This window comes from Electrona antarctica (genome assembly GCF_951216825.1).
Source record: "Electrona antarctica genome assembly, chromosome: 20".
Taxonomy (NCBI): domain Eukaryota; kingdom Metazoa; phylum Chordata; class Actinopteri; order Myctophiformes; family Myctophidae; genus Electrona; species Electrona antarctica.
In genome coordinates, this window is record NC_136801.1 from 11,578,885 (window position 1) to 11,601,721 (window position 22,837).

The 22,837-nt window shown below is 45.4% G+C and overlaps 2 protein-coding genes across 2 annotated transcripts in view; both read right to left on the bottom strand.

Moving 5' to 3' along the window:
* Positions 1-1,238: 1,238 nt before the first annotated feature.
* LOC306912854 (zinc transporter ZIP12-like) lies at positions 1,239-15,692 on the bottom strand (the record flags this gene model as incomplete). Its single annotated transcript, XM_079489309.1, has 13 exons — positions 1,239-1,751; positions 4,319-4,506; positions 5,211-5,369; positions 5,736-5,808; positions 7,305-7,385; positions 8,544-8,699; positions 10,405-10,577; positions 10,861-11,029; positions 12,029-12,174; positions 12,337-12,544; positions 12,867-13,046; positions 13,467-13,583; positions 15,441-15,692. The coding sequence occupies 13 exons, from the start codon at positions 15,690-15,692 to the stop codon at positions 1,623-1,625; spliced, it is 2,031 nt and encodes a 676-aa protein (XP_079345435.1). The 3' UTR covers positions 1,239-1,622.
* A 5,274-nt stretch (positions 15,693-20,966) lies between these two features.
* Positions 20,967-22,837, bottom strand: part of mrc1a (mannose receptor, C type 1a) — a 37,082-nt gene continuing 35,211 nt past the window's right edge. Inside the window, 4 exon segments of the mRNA XM_079489310.1 lie at positions 20,967-21,311; positions 21,523-21,555; positions 22,134-22,301; positions 22,605-22,721. Of these exon segments, the coding sequence (XP_079345436.1) occupies positions 21,073-21,311; positions 21,523-21,555; positions 22,134-22,301; positions 22,605-22,721 (557 nt within the window). The 3' untranslated portion in view covers positions 20,967-21,072.

Genomic DNA, 22,837 nt, shown 5'->3' on the forward strand with positions numbered 1-22,837 from the left:
AGCTAGGTGATACTTCCCATAGACAGCCCATCTGATACTAATAATCCATACTCTGATTATTATTATCAGAGTATGGAAGCGCTCTATAACACAAACTATACACATAGCCTAAAATACTGCTGGCTGTAATAGAAACAAATAATGCACTTTATTTCACAAAATAATTTATTGGTATTTACAAATAATTATTGTACAAACTCCTGAGTCAAAGGTTCATACATGCTCAGTCCTGGACCAATCAGTCACTGGACTATTTTGAAGACGGGGAGTTGGAGACAGGCCGATTCTAACTTCTACAAATGCCTCCGTTTTCTAAATCAGTTCTCTGAAAAACATATGTTGCTATATCAGTGTCAAGGACCACCCAAAATTAAATTTTGTCCATGGACCGCATATCGAAATATTATGTTCCACGGACCCCCAGAAGAAAATATTTGAGTTAAAACTTTTGCTTTAAAAAATAAAAAAATATTTGCAAAGATTTTTCAAAAACATCAGATCTGAAAGCTAGGGCCACCCTAGTGTAGTGGTTAGAGCATATGCTTTTCGTGCGGAAGGTTGTGGGTTCAAACCCTGCCTGGGGTTGACGTCAGCAAGGGCATGCGGTCGCAACAGGTTTCTAACGCCAAATCAAATGGGTTCAGATCTGAACCAAGTCTCCTGAAGAGGCACGTCTGAAGTTGGATGTAAAAACAAATCCATCAGATCTACAAGCTCATACCAAGTTGTGACATATGCTATGAGCTTGTATATCTGCCATTTTTGAATAGTCAAACAAAATCACAGTCAACCTGCCACAACTGATTGTCAAATGCAACAAAATGTGTCATACAACAACAGATGGGCACCTTTTATAGTTAAGGAGGAGGGTAACTGGACATTCAATGCCCAGATGTAGTTATGATGACAAACATTATGCAGTGTTATGCTTGTAACCTGTCCTGCTTCTGAGATGCACCAGACAGGCCTGCCATAGGCTAGAGGCACGGTTGGAACTCCCTTCTACATTAAACATTATGCAGTACCTGTCATAAAAAACACGTGTGTGTGTGTGTGTGTGTGTGTGTGTGTGTGTGTGTGTGTGTGTGTGTGTGTGTGTGTGTGTGTGTGTGTGTGTGTGTGTGTGTGTGTGTGTGTGTGTGTGTGTGTGTGTGTGTGTGTGTGTGTGTGTGTGTGTGTGTGTGTGTGTGTGTGTGTGTGTGTGTGTGTGTGTGTGTGTCCAGGCAGCTCTGCTCACTTTGATGTGTGTGATGTCTCCTCTTTGCTAACGCCTATTGGACAAGGACGGGTTGGGGAGGGACTTAGCGAAGGCCAAGGGCTAATTGTAGGAGTCGAGGTATTACATTTTGTTTGACTCTCTGACTTGGTACAGATAAATATTGTGAAAAAAGCTTTCACAATGTTTGCCTCTTTATAGGTAACATTTGACAATTCGGACAATGTTTGACAATGTTTTATAGTAAACTACAGTTTGTTGATTAATTTTGACGGTGTTAAAAATATCTTAAAAGTTCTTAAATTGCAACTTAGAAATGTGCAGATACAGCGTATACAGTACAGTATGTTGGTTTGTTTACTGTTGAGTGAGAAAACATGTTTTTTCACTAAGAAAAACCATTGGTTTAGAACCTGAGTTTATGTTCAAACAGTGCGAGCAGAAAGAGACAGGCCCAGCCCATTAGCAGACCCAGGTTCTGGACGAGGAACATGAGACACGGTCTGTTGGTCTTCGCACGACTCATCTCTGGAAGCTGATGGAAGAGGAGAGAGGAAGGAAACAAGTGATCAAATGTTACAAACATGTCAACAAGATCACTTATGGCTCAAACGTTTACAATTAACTGGTCTGGTCGGTGATGTTTGTTTGTTTTTCTCTGTGACCATCAGTGGTGGACGAAGTACGAAGCATATTTTTCACAAGATAACAATAACACAATATAAAAAACAAATCACACCCTTGTGAAGTGAGTGGTGCAACTCTGTGTGGGGGTTCCCGGAACATCCAGACCCACAGGAACACGGCCAGGGTGCCGGCTCGGTTCCGGCGAGCTGGCCCGCGTCCGAAATGGTTGAGAAATGACAGAGTGGGGGTCCCTCTACTGTAGTGTGTGTGTGTGTGTGTGTGTGTGTGTGTGTGTGTGTGTGTGTGTGTGTGTGTGTGTGTGTGTGTGTGTGTGTGTGTGTGTGTGTGTGTGTGTGTGTGTGTGTGTGTGTGTGTGTGCGTGCGTGCGTGCGTGCGTGCGTGCGTGCGTGCGTGCGTGCGTGCGTGCGTGCGTGCGTGCGTGCGTGCGTGCGTGCGTGCGTGCGTGCGTGCGTGCGTGCGTGCGTGCGTGCGTGCGTGCGTGCGTGCGTGCGTGCGTGCGTGCGTGCGTGCGTGTGTGTGTTAGGCTGCGCAACAGTGACACTTGGTTGTGAAAACCAACCAAATGCTATTTTCGTGCTCGGGCACGGCCAGGGACACAGCCAGGGAGCAGGGACACTAGCCTGGTTAATAAACCAGACCGAATCAGCCGTTGGCAAAAAAAAGTTGCCTACCAGCGGATTTCGGTCTGGCGAGGCTCAGTAGCACGCCTCTTTCCTACAATCGAGAACAGGTCGGACCAATCGGGACACGGTATGCAATATGGGCGGGCTTTGGTACAGTGACGTTCAATGCTTGAGACTTTTGACTGACAGTAGCTCTGACCAATTGCGTCAAAGAGAAAATGTTTGAACCCGCCCCCCGGGAAATGAAATCCAAGTGGAGCCAGCCCAGACTGATATACCGCGACAGTGTTGTGTGATATTAGTCTGGCTTATTAGCCAGGCTACAGGGACACAACCAGGCAGCCAGGGACACAGCCAGGCAGCCAGGGACACAGCCAGGCAGCCAGGGACACAGCCAGGCAGCCAGGGACACAGCCAGGGAGCAGAGACACAGCCAGGGAGCAGGGACACAGCCAGGGAGCAGGGACACAGCCAGGGAGCAGGGACACAGCCAGGGAGCAGGGACACAGTCAGGGAGCAGGGACACAGGCAGGGAGCAGGGACACAGCCAGGGAGCAGGGACACAGCCAGGGAGCAGGGACACAGGCAGGGAGCAGGGACACAGCCAGGGAGCAGGGACACAGCCAGGGAGCAGGGACACAGTCAGGGAGCAGGGACACAGCCAGGCAGCCAGGGACACAGCCAGGCAGCCAGGGACACAGCCAGGGACACAGCCAGGGAGCAGGGACACAGCCAGGGAGCAGGGACACAGCCAGGGAGCAGGGACACAGCCAGGGAGCAGGGACACAGCCAGGGAGCAGGGACACAGCCAGGGAGCAGGGACACAGCCAGGCAGCCAGGGACACAGCCAGGCAGCCAGGGACACAGCCAGGGACACAGCCAGGCAGCCAGGGACACAGCAAGGGACACAGCCAGGGAGCAGGGACACAGCCAGGGACACAGCCAGGGAGCAGGGACACAGCCAGGGAGCAGGGACACAGCCAGGGAGCAGGGACACAGCCAGGGAGCAGGGACACAGCCAGGGACACAGCCAGGGAGCAGGGACACAGCCAGGGAGCAGGGACACAGCCAGGGAGCAGGGACACAGCCAGGGAGCAGGGACACAGCCAGGGACACAGCCAGGGAGCAGGGACACAGCCAGGCAGCCAGGGACACAGCCAGGCAGCCAGGGACACAGCCAGGGACACAGCCAGGCAGCCAGGGACACAGCAAGGGACACAGCCAGGGACACAGCCAGGGAGCAGGGACACAGCCAGGGAGCAGGGACACAGCCAGGGACACAGCCAGGGAGCAGGGACACAGCCAGGGAGCAGGGACACAGCCAGGGAGCAGGGACACAGCCAGGGACACAGCCAGGGAGCAGGGACACAGCCAGGGAGCAGGGACACAGCCAGGGACACAGCCAGGGAGCAGGGACACAGCCAGGGAGCAGGGACACAGCCAGGGACACAGCCAGGGAGCAGGGACACAGCCAGGGAGCAGGGACACAGCCAGGGAGCAGGGACACAGCCAGGCAGCCAGGGACACACATAGCTGTCTATATAGGAGTGGTTGAATTACTCAAAAAAGTAAAAGGCCTGTATTCAAAACGTGTAAAAGTAGCCTACTTTCACAGTGTTTCTCAAAAATTCAAAAATGGCAATGGATCGGCTATATTCGCCATAATAAATAATTGTAATGGGTTAAAAGTACAATATTTGCCTCTCGGATGTAGTGGAGTAAGAGTACAAATTATCGAAAAATGGAAATATTCATGTAAAGTAAAAGTACCTCAAAATGTTACCTTAAGTAAGTAAATGTATAGTTACTTTCCACCTGTAGTGCCTCTTACCATTTCTACCAGAGACAGATAGAGGAAGATGCCCGCAGTGGCGCTGAAGATCCACTGCTGGACCTGTGCCTCGGTGGAGACAAACAGCCCGATGTACAGACCCAGGAAAGCACTCAGAGCACTGACAAAGTTCCATAGCACAGCGCTCCTCACAGAGAGCCCCGAGCTGAGCAACACCGCAAAGTCCCCTGGGAAGTCAAGGTACATATAGCTATAGATCATTAGTTCTCAAACAAGTCAAGGAAACAAGTGTCAAGAACCCCCCAAATTGATATGAATTTGGCTGCGGATCGAGCTCCCGTCTTAAAAAACATTTTCGATATGTTTTGAAAATGCTCAAAAATAGCAGCTGTACGAGATAGTAGATCTGCTATTTTTGTGAACCACTGTTCTAAACTACTGTTTATAAATACTAGTTTTTTTAAGTTTGAGGTTTTCTTTTTTTTTTTTAAGTTTGAGGTTTTTTGAAAAACATATGTTGCTATATATAGCTAAAATCTAAGATTACACAGATGGTTTTAATGGGTTAACACGGCAGCCATTTTGCTCTTACATGCATATACTGTACATCTACAGAAAAACACAAGAATACGATGTAAGATCAAAATGGTCACTGATACTGTGTGAATATTATAAATGGAGCGTAGTGTTTTCCCACACTTTTGTAGAGGGGGATAAAAGGTTTTTCATTTAGAGCAGTTGGTTCTCGAACCTTTTAAATTTGAAGAACCAATTTGCACACTCTCAGAGTTACAGACCTGTAATGGTCCATTTAGAACCCCCTCAAGCAACCCTGAGGTCCCCACTTTGAGAACCACTGAAATCGAGAATAACCATGTTGTTCTTAATGTAAACACTGTGTGACCTGCCACGGCGTGGTGCCAACTCTCACCCATCTCATGCGGGATTTCGTGGCACAGGATGGCCACGGTCGTTGCCAGGCCAGTCTCGGCCGACGAGGAGAAGGCTGCCCCCATGACCAGGCCGTCAGCAAAGTTATGAAGGCTGTCTCCCACGATTATCATCACAGCCAGCAGAGGAACCCCTTGTCCTGAGAACACAAAGGCATGTCTGTGTCACCACTCGCTACTGAAAGCTCATCCTTGGACCGTGACAAATGAAATCTCATGCCAGGAGATTAATTACACTGTGTAATTGTGTGTGTGTGTGTGTGTGTGTGTGTGTGTGTGTGTGTGTGTGTGTGTGTGTGTGTGTGTGTGTGTGTGTGTGTGTGTGTGTGTGTGTGTGTGTGTGTGTGTGTGTATATATGTGTGTGTGTGTGTGTGTGTGTGTGTGTGTGTGTGTGTGTGTGTGTGTGTGTGTGTGTGTGTGTGTGTGTGTGTGTGTGTGTGTGTGTGTGTGTGTGTGTGTGTGTGTGTGTGTGTGTGTGTGTGTCTGTCCAGGCAGCTCTGCTTACTTTGATGTGTATGGCCCCTGGTGGCTGGTTCTTCACATGGTGTTTCTGAACACTCCAGGTCCTCCGCTGTTCCCTGTTGGTCACAGAAAAAAAGGTTTTTAACTGGGTGGCTGTGATATTGTCCTCGTTTGCTGTATTAATGGTAAAATTGCAATCTTTACTTCAGAAAATATGCATCAGATTGATGAAGCATATTGATAATGATGGTTATATTGATACTGTGTCAGGACTCCAAAGTTCCGCAGCTCCCTGCGAAGCCAAGGCACTACTGCTGCACAGTTACACTGAGTCAATGCTACCCAGGGATGCCGAGCCCCCATTCTTGCCCAGCATTGCCAAGGTTACCAAGGGTCCACTCTACAGTGTAGAGTGGCCTCTGGCCGAAACACTTTGGTCAACTGCGTTTTTAAACATTGCTTTCTTATGCAATAAAGGATTTTCTATTTGAACTGAACAGAGCTGCCTTGGACCTTCTTTATAGTAAGTTCACCGCCTTATTTTCTTCAAAAGTAGGGCTACAGAACTAGAAGAACTCTTATCCTGAAACATAACGAAACAGATTTGGAATGTGCATCATTTTCATAGCAGTATGTAAAATATTGTAATGTAATGTCAATGTGAATGATTCACAACAGTGTTTTCTGGTTTAACGTTGGCAGCAATATTCTTCCACCCTCAGCATGACCTGTTGTGTTCCTCTACTCCCATGCACCCACACACTGTTCATATACAGTTATATAACACAAGTGGAGGAACGATTGATTTGTGTAAAAACCCAACAACTGTGGTTTCAGCTTTTATCTTCCTATATTGTGTCTTAGGCTTCCAGCTCATACACCTCATGTGTCTACTCACTGTGTGCTTGACTGTGAGTCTTAACTCACCCACCAAGGACCCCCAAATAACCCCCATTTTTTACCTACTTGATCATACTACAGCAAAATAATCAAAAGTAGCACATCCACAAGCTCTGGACCTAACGAGGTTTCCACTTGACATAGACGATATACCAGTACAGCAAAAAAAAAAAAGGAAAAAAGTTTTCCAGAAAACTTAAAACAGCCCCCCAACCCCACTTCAAATTTCCTGTCCTTTTTAATAGGCTCTATATATGCACAATTTGGAAATAACTATAATAACTATAACCTATTTCCCGGCCTCTTCTGACTTCCTTCACAGGTGTTACTGATGATGGTTCTGTTCCATTTAATGTACACATTCTCAAACTTTAACATTTCTATGACCCCCATAACTCTGAATGTAACCAATTGGACCTGAAAGTGCACACTCTCAGAGGCACACAACCGTACGGGGCCATTTGGAACCCATGGTGTAGCAGAGTGTTTCCAGTGAGCCAACATGCACAATATCAGCACCCTGACTCTGTTTGACCAGAATGGAACAGAGCATAGTATCATCTGTATCACCTGTGAAGGAAGTCGGAAGAGGCCTGGAAGAAGAGGAAGAGTTATTTCCAAAATGGCGCATGTGCATAGAGCCTATTGCCCCCCGGAGTCCCACCATATAGTTAGGCTACAGTAAGAGCTGGTGTGGGTTGAGCACACTCACCAGCTCCATGGTGGAGAGGGACTTGCCCCTCGTAGCCTTCCCGTTGCCAGTGATCTCCAAGGGAAGGTCGTGGGAATGGCCCTGTAGCAGAGAAAAGAGCTTCATCAGACCAGTACTGTTCCCAAACTTTTCAGGTCGAGACCCAAAAGAGAGATTAGACATTTGCCCGGGAACCAAACCAGTGAAAATAGCAGATCTACAAGCGCATAACGCGTCGCTATATCGGCTATTTTCACTACTTCTTAATTATTATTATTTATTTATTTTATTCATGGAATTTCTTAGATTTCTTAGTTTGGTTTAAAATGTATAAAGTTCTTTTAATGTGTTTTATGAAGGAAAGATATATATCTATAGATATTATTTAATGTAGGAAAAGAAAATGGTATTTTCACTCGAGTCGTGACCCATACAAATTTGTCCGTGACCCACAAATGGGACCCGGCCCAGTGTTTTTTGGAGACTACAGTCCAACACCACCAAGAGGTCACCTGGCTCAACACTCCTTCAGACTACAGTCCTACACCACCAAGAGGCTCAACACTCCTTCGCTCTGCAGAGGTTAGTAGGGGTGTCAAAAAAATCGATTCGAATTAGAATCGCGATTCCGTTATGAACGATTAAAAATCGATTAATAATTTCCAAAAATCTTTTTCTGGTTACAGTTACAGGAGTTTTCACTACATGGTGTTTGTCATATGAAATGTAAGCTCACCCTAATCACAGTAAACATCATGTCTTCAGTCATTTTCAAGTTACTGTAGTCACTTCAGTTCAAGACTGGAGTAGATTGTGATGAAATCCTATGTATTGAATCGAGAATCATTTTGAATAGAAAATCGTTTTGAATCTGGAAAAAAAAGGCTTTTGAATTTAAAAAAAATCGTTTTTGAATCGAATCGTGACCCCAAGAATCGGAATCGAATCGTGGGACACCCAAAGATTCACAGCCCTAGAGGTTAGCCAGAGCCTCAAGGAAGCTGACTGCAGAGTGCAGATATGCACTGTCATGAGTCATGACAAACAATGACAATGACTTTGTAAAACTGGTGGTGTTGCAGTTTATCTGCCACTGGCTGGATAAGACAGTGTCCAACTTCGTCTAGTGTGAAAATATCCTTATACCTTCCGTGGCGCGAGAGTTTTTATATCTGTGTTGATTGTTATGCTTAGGGCTTACAAACTGATAAAGGCTTACGCAAACAAGATTAATAATAAAAAAAACATGCTTTATCTTACATGGCCATTAGATGGAACCACAAAGGAGAAGAATCTTTCGATGAGAAAGAATCCATAGATTCCAGCAATGATGCCCAAGATCTTCCATAGATACTCCTTGTCCTCTATGAAGTCCTCACTGTCGTGATGGTGGCTGTCATCATGGAGGCCAAGGATCTTCAATGGAATCAAAAATCAACAAAGATTTATTAATTTGTCACTTCTACTGTAGGTTGGGTTCATAGGTTCAGGATTTGTAAGTGTTCCACCCATCCAGTCATTTTCACTGACTCGATCGGGCCACAGTCCGAAGTAAGAAGAGAATTAAGACAAAGCTGATCTGAGATCCTAGCCATCCCAACCACGGATTGTTTCAGATGCTGCCACGTGGCGAGCAGTGGTTGAAAAAGCACTCCATTTTTGTCAGGTGAAACCTGAAATGTAGAAGACCTAAGCAGGTAACAGGACGCAGGTAATATAAATCTTTAGAGACACCCATTCACCCAATGTCATGTAACGTAATGTTATGATTGAGACCGGCCGGTTGAGAGGAGCGTTTGTTACTAAATAAAGAAACCAGTGCTTCTTTCACCTGACAAATATTACTATGTGATCATTTCTTGTTTTTAACTTCAGTATAAGTATCAATACTGCAATATAGAAATACTCTGTTACAAATAAAAGCCCGAAATTCAATGTAGGCTAATTCATGTAGGCTACTTGAGCAAAAAGTACAAAAGTATTGGCTTCAAAATGTACTTAAAGTACCAAACGTAAAAGTACTCATTTGCAGAATGTCCCATTAATCTTTTGAATACAGCAGATCTACAAGCTCACAATGTGTCACATCACAATTCAAAGCCAGTATTCGAGATGTAGTGCATGGAGTTGGAATTTGAAAATACCTCAAAAGTGTAGGCCTACTTAAGTAAATATGTGCTCAGTTACACAAGGCCTTTGGGAGGAGGCTAGGCTACTAAATAGCTACTTCCCTCAGACAATCAGGCTTATATGAACAGAGCAGGGAAAAATGTAACAAACGCTGGAAACATTAAACACCTCCACCCTCCTTCCTGTCTGTGTTCAGAGGAAGTGTTTAAACACATACAACACACACTAGCACATGTCCCTTTGTATCAAATACACACAGCTCAAGACCTATTTGTTCACTCTTGCTTTTAGTTGATTTTTAAATCTCTGTGTTGTTATTCATGTCCTCACTGTTTTGCTTGATTTGCCACCTTTTTGCTATTATTTTAATGTTATTTTATGTTTTTGCTTGTCTTTTTTCCCCTATTGCTCTGTAATGCACTTTGAGCTGCATTCATGTCATGAAAGGTGCTATCTAAATAAAGTTTATTATTATTATCTTAATTCTTTCTGTGCCATGAGGTGGCAGCAGAGTGTAGGTAAACCCTGCCAGTGATTTTTGCCACCATTGACCACCATTGAAACGATAGGCAATTATTAGCGTTAGATCACGCTGTTTACCATCAGAAAAACCATGGAGTGTGTGCTCGTATAGTTTCAGAGATACGAGGCATTACAAATCCTACTTTGACTGGAGGTAATGGGGCCGTGTGAAAAGATCCTGGTGCTGGGTGTGGCGGAGGCGTTGCCTAGCAACCGGACCAATGTTAAAACCAAATTTTCGGCTAAACCGATAAGACCTCATGTGGTCAAAAAATGGGCTTATTCGGCTGAACTCTATTTTAGTCTGCATCGTGGCTATTTGTGTGCAACCTCATTTTTTTATTCTATAATCGTTAACCCTCGCATGGTCAGTGCCACCTCCCTTTTGCTTATGGGGTGCCTTTCACCTATGATGGCATGCCCCCACCGAAGCTCTCCATCCATGGATTCCATACGAGTCTACACACACCTGCGGTATGAGGTGCAGGAGGGCATCCCCTGACAGGGTGCCAACCGCCAGCCCCACAAACAGCTGCAGGACGAGGGCGTACGTCTCCTGACACGACCTGAAGACGATCAGGCAGATCCCCAACATGGAGCCCACCGTCACGAGCATGGCGGCTGCAGTACTGTAGCCATACTCTGAGGAGGAGACAGACAGACAGACAGACAGGCAGGCAGGCAGGCAGGCAGGCAGGCAGGCAGGCAGGCAGGCAGGCAGACAGACAGACAGACAGACAGACAGACAGACAGACAGACAGACAGACAGACAGACAGACAGACAGACAGACAGATAAGTAGTGAGAATGTGAGTTTCAAGAACAGAACAGAAATGTAACCCATTAACCCGGCAAGACCCGGAAATATAGTATTTGTACTTGGCTGAAGAGTCAGTGAAGAGGTCCAATCAGTGATGAGGTCTTACTCTCAAGGGCAGTGGGCGGGGCTACCCTCTCTGTCGCAGACGTCACGCAGGCGTCGCCTAGCAACTGCTGAACGATGGCCGGGCAGATCCTTCTGAAGTCCTCCTTGGAGATCGGAGGGTGTGGATCGAGGGTGAAAATATTCACCAGCTGACCGGCCGAGAAACATACCTGATCGGATTCAAATAGAAAAACAAAACATCAGGGGGCGTTTGGGGCATCAGGGGACGGAAATTGCCACCCCCTATAGTGTTCCCATTTTACCTTAAATTCAGTTATTTTATATGCATATAGCATATTGTCCCCAACTCTGAATTGTATAGCAGATTAATCTGATTTCATCGCAATCGATGCCCGTCCATCTATATAATAATAATGAATTGCATTTTTATAGCGCTTTTCCAAGTGCTCAAAGCGCTTTACAATGGTTTATTCATTCATACATTGGGAGGTGAATCGGCGAACAGTCGACACCAGCGTCTTCAGACTTATACCCTGACGTCATATGCTGCTACGATACATACGCATCAAATGGGGCATACGCAAAGTAACCTGCACAGTATACCGCTAATCAACTTACAAATTACATATAGTACATATACATAGAGGCGTACCTCCAAAAACTAGGTACATAGCAAATAGCTAAACCTAATAATTCAATATTTCAAACGTTCTTTCACAGAGAAGCTGAGATTTGACAGTTTGTAGCGGTCGACAGTACTTGCACGCTCTGCTTGCGCACTAGTAGGCCATTTATGGCCTACTTGTGTGCAACAAGCAAGTAGGCACTCGACAGAGTGCAGTTCTAGTTTAACCTAGTCATCACTAAGGCTATAGTTAGATGACTTTAAAGAGCAATGCAAAAACCAACAAATTAAAAGAGTGAACTCTTTTAATTGAAAACACAGGTGCACAGGTGCTATGGAGGGTATGTGTGTGGCGTGACATCATCATCATCATATCCGGAAGTTACGTGGGAACGCCTACTGAGGGACAAAAAAACTACTTTTTTTGTCATCCAATACATCCAAACAGAAAAGTCCTATATGATTGCATTAAACAACGTTAAACTCACTTTGCCACTCACTTTGCCTCTCGATTTGCCACTCACTTTATGCATGCGCATATTCTCTCTCTATAGTCAAGTGTAGGTAAATAGATCTGTCTCACCTGTGTCCAGTCTGCGTCGACACCACGTGTTTCATGAATACAGCCGTCCACCTGGTGCCCCGCCCCTGGAGGAGCGTGTGATGATGTGATGCTCCGCCTCTCCCGTCCCTTTCCTACACCCAGCCGATGAAGTAGCTCCTCTAGATCTGAATGAAGAAATGTCATTAGGAGTCGGACACAGAGCACCAAATCAAGTCCACTGAGTCATCCAAGTGCAATGAAAGGCCTGAAATGATACAAGAACATGATTCAAATTTAAAAACCAACCGAAAGAATAAATCAACCAAAACCATTCCTCCAGAATTTACCAACAATCTGCAGGCTGCTGGTGCGATTCAGGGATCTGAAGATGTAGTCTGTAAAAAAGGCTGGGGAGGGCAGGTTCCTCTTGCTGAAGCAGTGTCCTTGCAGGGTGTGGGAGATGATGGCTGCAGCCAGCCTGGGCACAGAGGAGGCATCAGCCCCTTGGCTGCCTGTCCCTGGAACCTCCTCCATGAGATGAGTGGCATCGACACACTGTGGTGGGATCATATAGGATGGGATCAAATGATTACGTCCAGATAGCAATGTTACAGTATAGATTACAATACCGAGCTGACCTCATTAGTCTATAGAACAACAGCAGAGCTCATCAGTCTATATTTAAATAATTATTAAGACATACTTCTTCTGTCTGGCTTTTGAGCATATAGCTAAAATATACCAGCATCCCTTGCTCATCATTTTATTGTGTTGTGTTTTATTCTGTTGCGGTGTACACTACAGTACTTTATAAATAAACTTTGAGTTGGGTTCAGTTGAGTTCTTGAGACAATATAGAAAATAAACAAATCCTTACTTGCGAGGGAGGTGAGGCAGCAGGTTCATAGTGCTGGTTGATGAGCTGCAGAATGCTCTCTGTCTCATTAGGGGAGAGGAAGTGGCTGTCCTCATGAGGGTGCAGGCCGGTCAGGGCCAGGAGGTAGAACTGGTAGCTGGGAGAGGAAGAGGAGAAGGAAGAGTCTGGGCCACACGCATCCTGCATGTAATATTAATAGTTTTAGATTTTTCATTTTAGTTTATAGTTTGTTTTGAATATATATACATTTCAAATTCGGATTTGCTAGTTTTTGTTTTTGAACATGCTGATAGTTTTAGTTTGTTTTTATTCGTTTTAGTGTTAGTTTTAGTTTTTTTATACTAATAAAAAAGCTCAGGTACAGGATTGAAAATGTAAGAACTAAACAAAAACAAAACTTATCCAGTTACAGATGAACGACCAACCATCCACAAACGAAAAGGGCATTTTGTTTGTAATTTCCGTTCGCTTTAGTTCGTTTTGTAAACACACACTACAGTTTCAGTTAGTTATCGTTTATTTAATTTTTTTATCGTAGTTCTTATTTAGTTCAAATTTCAGTTTTCGTTATTTCGTTAGTTTTCGTTATAATAACCTTGCCTGCATGTTGATGATGTAGTACAGCAGAACCGTGGATATTCTCCGGTAGTCCTCCTCCGTGATGTAAGCCTTAGTGTCATCATCTAGCGCAGAGAGGACCGTGTCTGGTGACAAGCACTGTCACAGGCACAGGAAACAAGGTGAGATTTAGTTTATTTTTTAGTCATAACACGAGTTAAAAACAATGCGAGGATAGGACACATTGGGCTCCATTTTCGTCACCGCTAAACCCCTTATCCCTAAACTTCTTTGCCTTTTTTTACTATTTTGAAAAACATTTTTGAATAGTTCAACTAGCTAATCTACATTGACACGTTGTGAGCTTGTAGACTGGCCATTTTAACTATTCAAAAATGTTTTGCAAAATAGTAAAAAAAAGGCAAAGAAGTTTAGGGATACGGGGTTTCAATGGAGCCCAATGAAGTCCAGGACTTATTTCCATTGTGGTCCTGCATACACATGGCAAATACATCTCATAACTTGACAGACATGAAAAGATAAAATTAATTTGCAGAAAAAGTAGCAAAATGTGTAGGCCTACAGGCACTACTTTAACTTTTGATAAAACAAAACAAAAACGAATTCTTACATTGAGCAATCATCAGTGTGGCCGTGGAGTGATTCAAAGCGAGGACTGGCATTTACATATCAGCGGAAGTGGTGGGCATTATAGGTCAGAGGACTATGTACAAATATTCACTTCCTCCCATAGCGTGATATAAAAAAAAGGCTTATTTACGCCTTCCCCGTCCTGGGGTGTACTGTAATATCCAAGAGAGCTCCTCTTATGAGAATTGCCTTTGTTGCTCATGGTGAGTTGAACACAAGCCCAACTAGGCCCACACACAAAAGCACAGAGGGTTTAATGAGTGGGTGAAGGGCTACCCGGTCGTTTCAGTACAGTGCACTATTCAGTGAACGCAAGAATAAAACGGCAGTTGAAACTGCTATTTTTTTAAGATTTGTATACATTTGAAATGGGACATTGTGCATAATGAGTAGTACTTTTAGTTTTGGTTCTTTAAGTACATTTTTATGGAAATACATTTGTACTTTTACTCTATGGAAATACTCTGTTACGTGTATCCTTGTAACAGAGTATTTCTATATTGCAGTATTGATACTTTATTTAAGTAAAAGTACTTTTTCCACCACTGTTTAGTTCATGTCAAACCGAGGGATGCCTAAAGCCACTCGGCATGAATGACCCACAGAGGTCAATGTCTTAAGCCTCCGCACGCACAACACACACACACACACACACACACACACACACACACACACACACACACACACACACACACACACACACACACACACACACACACACACACACACACACACACACACACACACACACACACACACACACACACACACACACACACACACACACACACACACACACACATTCCAGCCATAACAAGCAGGGCTGCTGAAATAACCAGGCAGGGATAGGATAGGATGCATAATATGTGGGGTCTACCTGATAAGACTAGCTATAATGAGGTGTCCACCCTAGACTAATATCATTGCATAGATATTAGTCTGGAACTTCGGTATGGAAGATTTATTTCCAAGGGGTGGTTACAAACTGAGAGGTACAAGCGCACAGTGCACACCAATAGTGGGGAGGTGCTAACCACGGGAGATAAACTTGAGCAGAGAGGAGAGGTCGCACAGCTCGTAGTAATGAGTAACAACCATAGGGTACCAACATTTCAACAAAAAAGGCATGCAAACATCACAGCAAAAAAGGTTCACTTTGAATAGTGGGCTCTGTTTGGGCCCCCACAACATTGGGGTGAGCGAAATGTAATTCAAACCGAGTGCATGCCAGACCAATATCTGTCCAGGGCATTTTATTTCCTGTGGCAGTTTCCTCTGGTTTCCAGGCCACCCGGCAGAGATGATATATCCAGCTAAAATTTAAAGTGACACGGATGCTTTCCCGGAGCGTTCTATATTCCTTACCTTGTCGCACAGCTCTTGCGTGGCGCCAGTTCGTTCCGGGCAGCGCACCATTTTGAGAAGCGCGCTGGTGAGCAGGGCCGCAGTGTGGTTCTTGTACAGGCGAGGCGGCTGGACGTCCGAGAAGCCTAAGGCCCTGAGAGCCTGCGGCAGGAAACCCACTTCCTCCCGACCCTTGACCTCCGGGGGGGCCCTCCCCAGCAGCAGACCGAGGTGCAGTAGCAGCAATGGCAAAGCATTGCTCCTGAACCACATGTTCCTTATCTGGGGGACCCCCTCCTCAACTCCCTGACACTCCTGGGGCAGCTGGCTGAGGGCTTGACAGATCGGTATAAGCAACGACGATGTGGGAGAGAACAAGGGGACAAGTGAACACAGCAGAGCTAAAAAGGAGCCAAAGAGAAAGCAAATTCCGAGCCAGTCGCCGAGGATGAATACGCGATGTGTTCCGGCAAGAGGGAGGACTGCCTAATCGGGTGGAGGGTGGCGGGAGGGCTCGGTGGGTATCCTTCGGGCTTGAACTAGAACCCCATAGTGCTGCGATGGTCAGCCAAAGCACTGGGCCCCTCGGTCCACAACAAAAAGATTAGCGCAGGCAAGTGAGAGAGCACAGGGGCAGGGAGAGGGGGACAAAGTTGAGCCGCGAAGGGGGAGCTTCTCGTTCTATGAGGAATTATTGTTTTGTGTTGTGTGCGTATGAAATGACAGAATGCCTATTGTGAATTTGTGCCATATACAAGCTGAACTGCAAAAGAGCAAAACTAAATGTCACTAAATTAATTTAACTCAATTCAGATTCAATCAAAAACAAATATTCTGATCTGAATTAGGCTACTGGTCCAGAATTCTATGAAGCATAGAGCATCCAATGGCTATTATTGGTCATAGGTGAGGAGGTAGACATTTTTTTGTGAAGTAGGCCTATACTGCGATTCCCTAAAAGTAAAAACTAAAAAACTAAAACAAGTGAGTCCGTTTCCGGACAAAACCATGATAAGCAACGTTGCGATGTCACCAATGTGATGTGTGAGCTTGTATCACTATAGCATTCTGAATTGTCCAGAATATCTCAAGTATATTGTATAATCTCTGACTCATCATCACAGATCAAATGTACAAGTGCACCCATGGCAACGTCCCTAGAGATGAGAGTTGTTTGCACAAAACTTTCTAGCATCCTCCCACAGTGGGCAACCTTGCATGTCAGAGTGGCACCAGTGCTAAGAAAACAACAAACTGTTCACTTTAGGAAACTTAAAGCATGGCAGATGAAACAAGGCTTATACAGTACCTACCAGCTGATCCCTTCCGCACCTCTCAGTTGGCGTGTTGTTATGCTTGTTTTCCCACGTCTGCTGGAACGAGACTCACAGCAGGGCTTGTTTAGGGAGTGTGCACATGGGCTATTGGTTTAAAACCCTCTTGTGACAAGTAAAGAGTTGTGCAAGCTGCAGAGGATTATACCTGCAACGGTCAGGCCTGAGGTTGCCATGGGGAAAGGAAAGCTGCCTCATTATGGCTGGTATGGTGGTCGGGTTGGGGGTGGGGGGGCGGGGGCTAGGAGCTGGAGGAGGAGGTGATGTAGTTCGACAACAGCAGTGTTGATTTCGTCGACTAAAACGATGATGAAAAGTGTTCGTCAACTACCTTTTTCAGCACATCTATACAAGCTCAAAACGAGCTTGTGCTATCAGAGTGCAAAACCCAAGTGCAGCCAAACATAAAGAGGGTTATAAGCAGTTATAAGCAGATTATAACATACTGTATGTGCATCATCAATGCATCATCAATGCATCATGTTGCCACGAGGGCTTTACAAACGTGCAAAACTCGATTGTAAAAATCTACATACTAAACTCTCAGGGTTAAAATAACACTTTTATGTGTGTGTCACGTTGTAGCTAATCTGAGTTTTTGCCAGCTCCCGCATTACAAATAGCCCAGGAGGAGACCTGTTGACAGGTTGGACTACATTAGGTAGCTCAGTCTGGAGGAGGCTCTGTGTTTCCTTTGTGCCGGAGAACAAAAATAAAGGCACTAAGGACATTCCACGCCAGCTGTGTTTGGCTCTTCATAGTAGCCATGGCAATGGTGACATTAATGTGACTTTGTCCGTCTACGGGACACTTTATCGGTCCGTCTCATATTGTATACGAGGGTGCTTCAAACAGGCTTCATTATGTAGCTCTATGACTGGGGGGGGGGGGGGGGGGGGGGGGGGGCACTGTCTGGGGAGGCACTGGGGGGACACTGTCTGGGGAGGCACTGGGGGGACACTGGGGGGGAACTGTCTGGGGAGGCACTGGGGGGATACTGGGGGGGCACTGTCTGGGGAGGCACTGGGGGGACACTGGGGGGGGAACTGTCTGGGGAGGCACTGGGGGGATACTGGGGGGGCACTGTCTGGGGAGGCACTGGGGGGGCATTGTCTGGGGAGGCACTGGGGGGATACTGGGGGGGGGGGGGCACTGTCTGGGGAGGCACTGGGGGGATACTGGGGGGGCACTGTCTGGGGAGGCACTGGGGGGGACACTGGGGGGGCACTGTCTGGGGAGACACTGGGGGGACACTGGGGGGGAACTGAGGGGACACTTGGAAGGCACTGGGGGGAACTGTCTGGGGAGGCACTGGGGGACACTGGAGGTGCACTTGGGGGGGCACTGTCTGGGGAGGCACTGGGGAGGCACTGTCTGGGGAGGCACTGGGGGGGCACTGTCTGGGGAGGCACTGGGGGGACACTGGGGGGGCACTTGAAGGGGGGCACTTGGGGAGGCACTTGGAGGTCACTTGGGGGGTCACTGTCTGGGGAGGCACTGGGGGGACACTGGGGGGGCACTTGAAGGGGGCACTTGGGGAGGCACTTGGGGGGGCACTGTCTGGGGGGGCAATGAAATTGAATGCTGCCCACAGAACACATTCCAAGGCATATAAGTCACATCTGCAGGCAGCGGGGGACACTGGGGGGGAACTTGGGGGGGCACTGTCTGGGGGGACACTGGGGGGGCACTGGGGGGACTGGGGGACTTCAGTGCAATGTACTTACACATGTCGCAACCGAAGGTCGCAACATAAGCTACTGTAGCTATCAAATGTTTAAAAATCTTTAAAACTATATCTTTTTTTGTTATTTGAGTTTCTCCTGTTTTCATTAAAAAAGAAATCAGCCAGGCTCTTCTAATATAAGTAACATTTATATTTGAAGGTGTCCCTGTCATTTTCTTATTTTGTTTCCTGGGCCCGGTGTGGTGTCTAATGGCACATTTGGTGTCAGTGACACCTCTTGCTTCGTGTCCCCTGCCTTGGTGTGGAATGTGCTAATGTGTCCCTGCACATGTGTTATTGCTGTTTTCCTATACAGCTTTTAAATTCTGTGTCCACTACATACCAGGCTACTAAAAGAGGAGCCTTTGTTGCTGTTGCGTCCACTTGTGTTCCCTTGTTGTCCCAGAATGTCCAATTCGTGGTTCGAGTCCTCCTTGTTACTTTGAAAACCAATATTCCAACATCTAAATCCAATAGGACAGGTTTTTACTATTATGGTTCCAAATATTTCCACCTTAGCCAACAAAACCCACTGATGCACCCAGAGACTTTGGATGTACGCAGAATAAAGGAATCAATGTCCACAGTTTGAATGTCGTTTTGATTTGCATTTACTTCCATAAAAGTGCAGTAGCCTATATAGTACATTACATTCAAACAGCTCCTTCTGGCATTGTCTCTTCTGTGTTGTCTGTCTGGTAAAAAACGTTTGTCCACCAGGTGCATGCCGCTCCCCAATCACCCAGGCCTGCTCTCCATCATTCAATTAGGCCTGGGGAGGCGTGCCCTTGGTGTCCAAACAGTGATATTTTCTGTTGACTGATAATGTCCTTCTAATACGTGAGGAGGCCGTGGTTTGTCATTTACTGTTTTCATTTATTTTTAATAATTATTTTGGTAGAGAACCTCCTGCTGCCCTGCAGCTCCAGTTGCCCAGCTCCTCCTCACAAAATCAAAAATAATTATTAAAAATAAATTAAAACAGTAAATGACAATCCACGGCCCCCTCACGTGTTAGAAGGACATTATCAGTCAACAGAAAATAGGTTGGGTGTTTTCGATGAATCTATCATGGTTAAAATGGAGTTTTAAGTTATAATGGGTTTGTATAGGAAGGGGGCGGGGCAGCTAAAATGAATATCACATATCTAAATACTGACTGAAGCAACTTGTCCCCCCAGTGCCTCCCCAGCACTGGGGGGGGGGGGGGGGGGCACTGGGTGTACACTGGGGGGCCCTGGGGGGGCACTGTCTGGGAAGCACTTGGGGGACACTGGGGGGGCACTGTCTGGGGAGGCACTGGGGGACACTGGGGGGGCACTGTCTGGGGAGGCACTGGGGGACACTGGGGGGGCACTGTCTGGGGAGGCACTGGGGGGACACTGGGGGGGCACTGGGGGGGGCACTGTCTGGGGAGGCACTGGGGGGACACTGGGGGGGGCACTGTCTGGGGAGGCAAGGTGATTTCATTATAATCTATTACCTGCTGCCTTTTGTAATTAAATGATCTGCATGTTGTGGAAATAAATATAAGTAGTCTGTTGGGGGTGAAAGGAAACGGACAGAATTTACCTGTGTGTATTTATGTTTTATTAAAGTATCTCCTGTATTTACAATGTCATAAGCAAAAACATCTAACACAAAAACAATAGAAAAAAAAAACATTTATGAGGAGTCGAGTCATGAATCATCCTAACTGCATGGGATAATGAGATCGGTCCACCTGATTGGAATTATATAGGGCTTAACTGGTTAAATGGACGTAAAAAATCTATACACATACTATGTAAACCAGTAAACCGCATTTGTCATAAAGCTCAGAAATAATTTTCAACAGTTCACATTATCACAAATTAAAACAATCATTATCGTTTTTGGAACAGTGCTGCATAAGAATGAACATAGATCCACCATAATCATACCATATTAACTACTTGATGATTGGAAATCACATTATATGTGTGTGTTTTTGTTTCTCTCACAGAACCCCCCACATTATTTTAAGCAACTCTATAAGTGTTCATGTACCCAAAGCCAGAGAACTCGCCATCAACGCCTGATATATACTTAGTTTCATGCAGTAAATAGCAGATATACACAAGCTCACAGATGTGTTGTGAGCTTGTAGATCTGCTATTTGCTAACCTTGCGTCACCTGACTTTCCACCTCGAAGGAAAGCCTGGTATTCGTTCCAAACCCGTGTGATCCGGTCAAGGCCACGGACACTGAAAAAATAAAGAAATAAAAATACAGTGGTTCCGGTTGCTGGCTCCGGTTTTCCGGTTTTGGTCTTTTTTTGTAACTACTAGTCTCGCCAGTCGCTACTAGTTGGTATAGAAGATGGATATACCAAACAAATTATTCCTATAAGCTAAACTACACTGACTGAATCAAGGGTTATTCAAGGGAAATTATGCATTCTTTTGATCGCAGGGAATTATTTCGGGTAACTACAACTACAACCAGTGACTACAACATACATGACGCAAGTTATTTCCGCTCCTGACCGGATCAGAACACCCGGAAATGTACGGTATTGATCTCAGGCTGAGCACAACACCGACACGCAACTTAAGTATAACCGAGGCTTAATTAAGACTGTTCGTTCTGTTCTATGTTGGCGACCAGTCCCTTGGTGTCGACGGCGGAGCGGATGGGGTTGTTGAAGTACAGGCTGTTGTCAAAGGTGCACTCTCCCAGGACCGGGGTGGGTATTTTGGGTATCCTCTTGCGGAGCAGGAAGCCTCCCAGTCCGACCACAGCCATGATGACCAGGACCACGGCTATGACGACGCCGGCGTTCCCGTGGGGAGCCTCCTCCACTATGAGGGCTAAACGGGACAAAATAACAGTCTTACGAACAGTGGTGAAAAGTAACTACAAAAATACTTTTACTCTTTTACTCCTTAAGATGGGAGAGTGCATGCAATACTGTAATACTTGAACCTTCATATATTTGCACAGTGTGGTTAGGATAAAAAAAAAATTCCAATTATGAATTTAATCAAATGGCATTTATTCAAATACAATTCTGTAGCTTACCAGTAATTGGAGGCTTTTCCGTTGGTACAATAACTGCAAAGCAAGCATAACCAATATTGTAAGTAGCGTAAATAACGGATGGATAATGGCAATATAAACTATCCGTTAATGATAATAATGATAACCATTGACATTTAATTAAAGATGGAGTGCCATGATTTTTCCCCCCACCAAAACATGATCGGGTACCATGATTATACTAGGAGGAAGATTTATTTAAAAAAAGTGTACAGAAAGTGTTAAAATTACGTTTTTATGTGGCCACACCCACCAGTTTATTAAGTATACCTGGTTTTTACCTTAGCACCACCCACCTGAACTTAAGACTCGCCCACAGCTGTTCTTGTATGATAATGTGGGAGGGGTTAGGGGAGGGGTTAGGGTTATGATGTCACTAAAATGGTGTTATTTCGATTGGGGATTTTGACTCAAAGACTTTCAGCTTTCAGGAAGAAACCAAAAATATACAGGGAAGACATATTTGAATATTATAACCACACCTGGGGGTCTATTAGAGTAATGTTAACTCCATAGACACATGCAAGACAGAAAAATTACAAAAATCACGGCACTCCATCTTTAAAGCAAACCTGATGATGAGTTGAACTTACTTTTGGGAGTCTTGCAGATGTAAGACTTGTACCTATTGCAGCTGTTTGTGCTCCATTTACCGCTGTCAGAAATTACTTCTACACAGGAGTTTGACTCGGACAATTTTGGCATCCCTGTTTTCCAGTCGGTATAGTCCACCGCGCTGTTATCAATCCACATCCATTTATCTGCAAATAAGTGGTCAGAGGTTAACTGTCAGGATGACTCATTCATTCTCTATAAGTGGTCATTATTGAATTGTAATACAAATATACTAACAATGTTGTCAACAAATAAAAACTAGACTAAAATGTTGAGGAGGGACTAGTGGAGAAGAGATCCAGAACTAAAAGACATTAAATTAGACTAAAATGTTGACTAAAGCTAGACTAAAACTAAAACATTTCATATGACTAATAAAAACTAAATTAAATTGCTCTCAAAATTAACACTGGCCAGGAGTTGGAGACCAAAGTCAACATCACGCTCACCTTCATGGCTCTTGTACAGGCCGGTCCAGAAGGACTTGGCACCGTCCTGTAGAAGCTCCAGCTTCTGTTGTATGAACCGACCCTCCACAGGGTCCAGAATGCTCACCAGAGTCGCTCCTTATGGGACACAGAAAGTATATACCGATACCATGCAGTTTACCATCAGAGTTAAGGGTGTCCTTGAAATTCAAACGTTTGAGAACCACTGATCTAGTAGGCACACATACAAATTC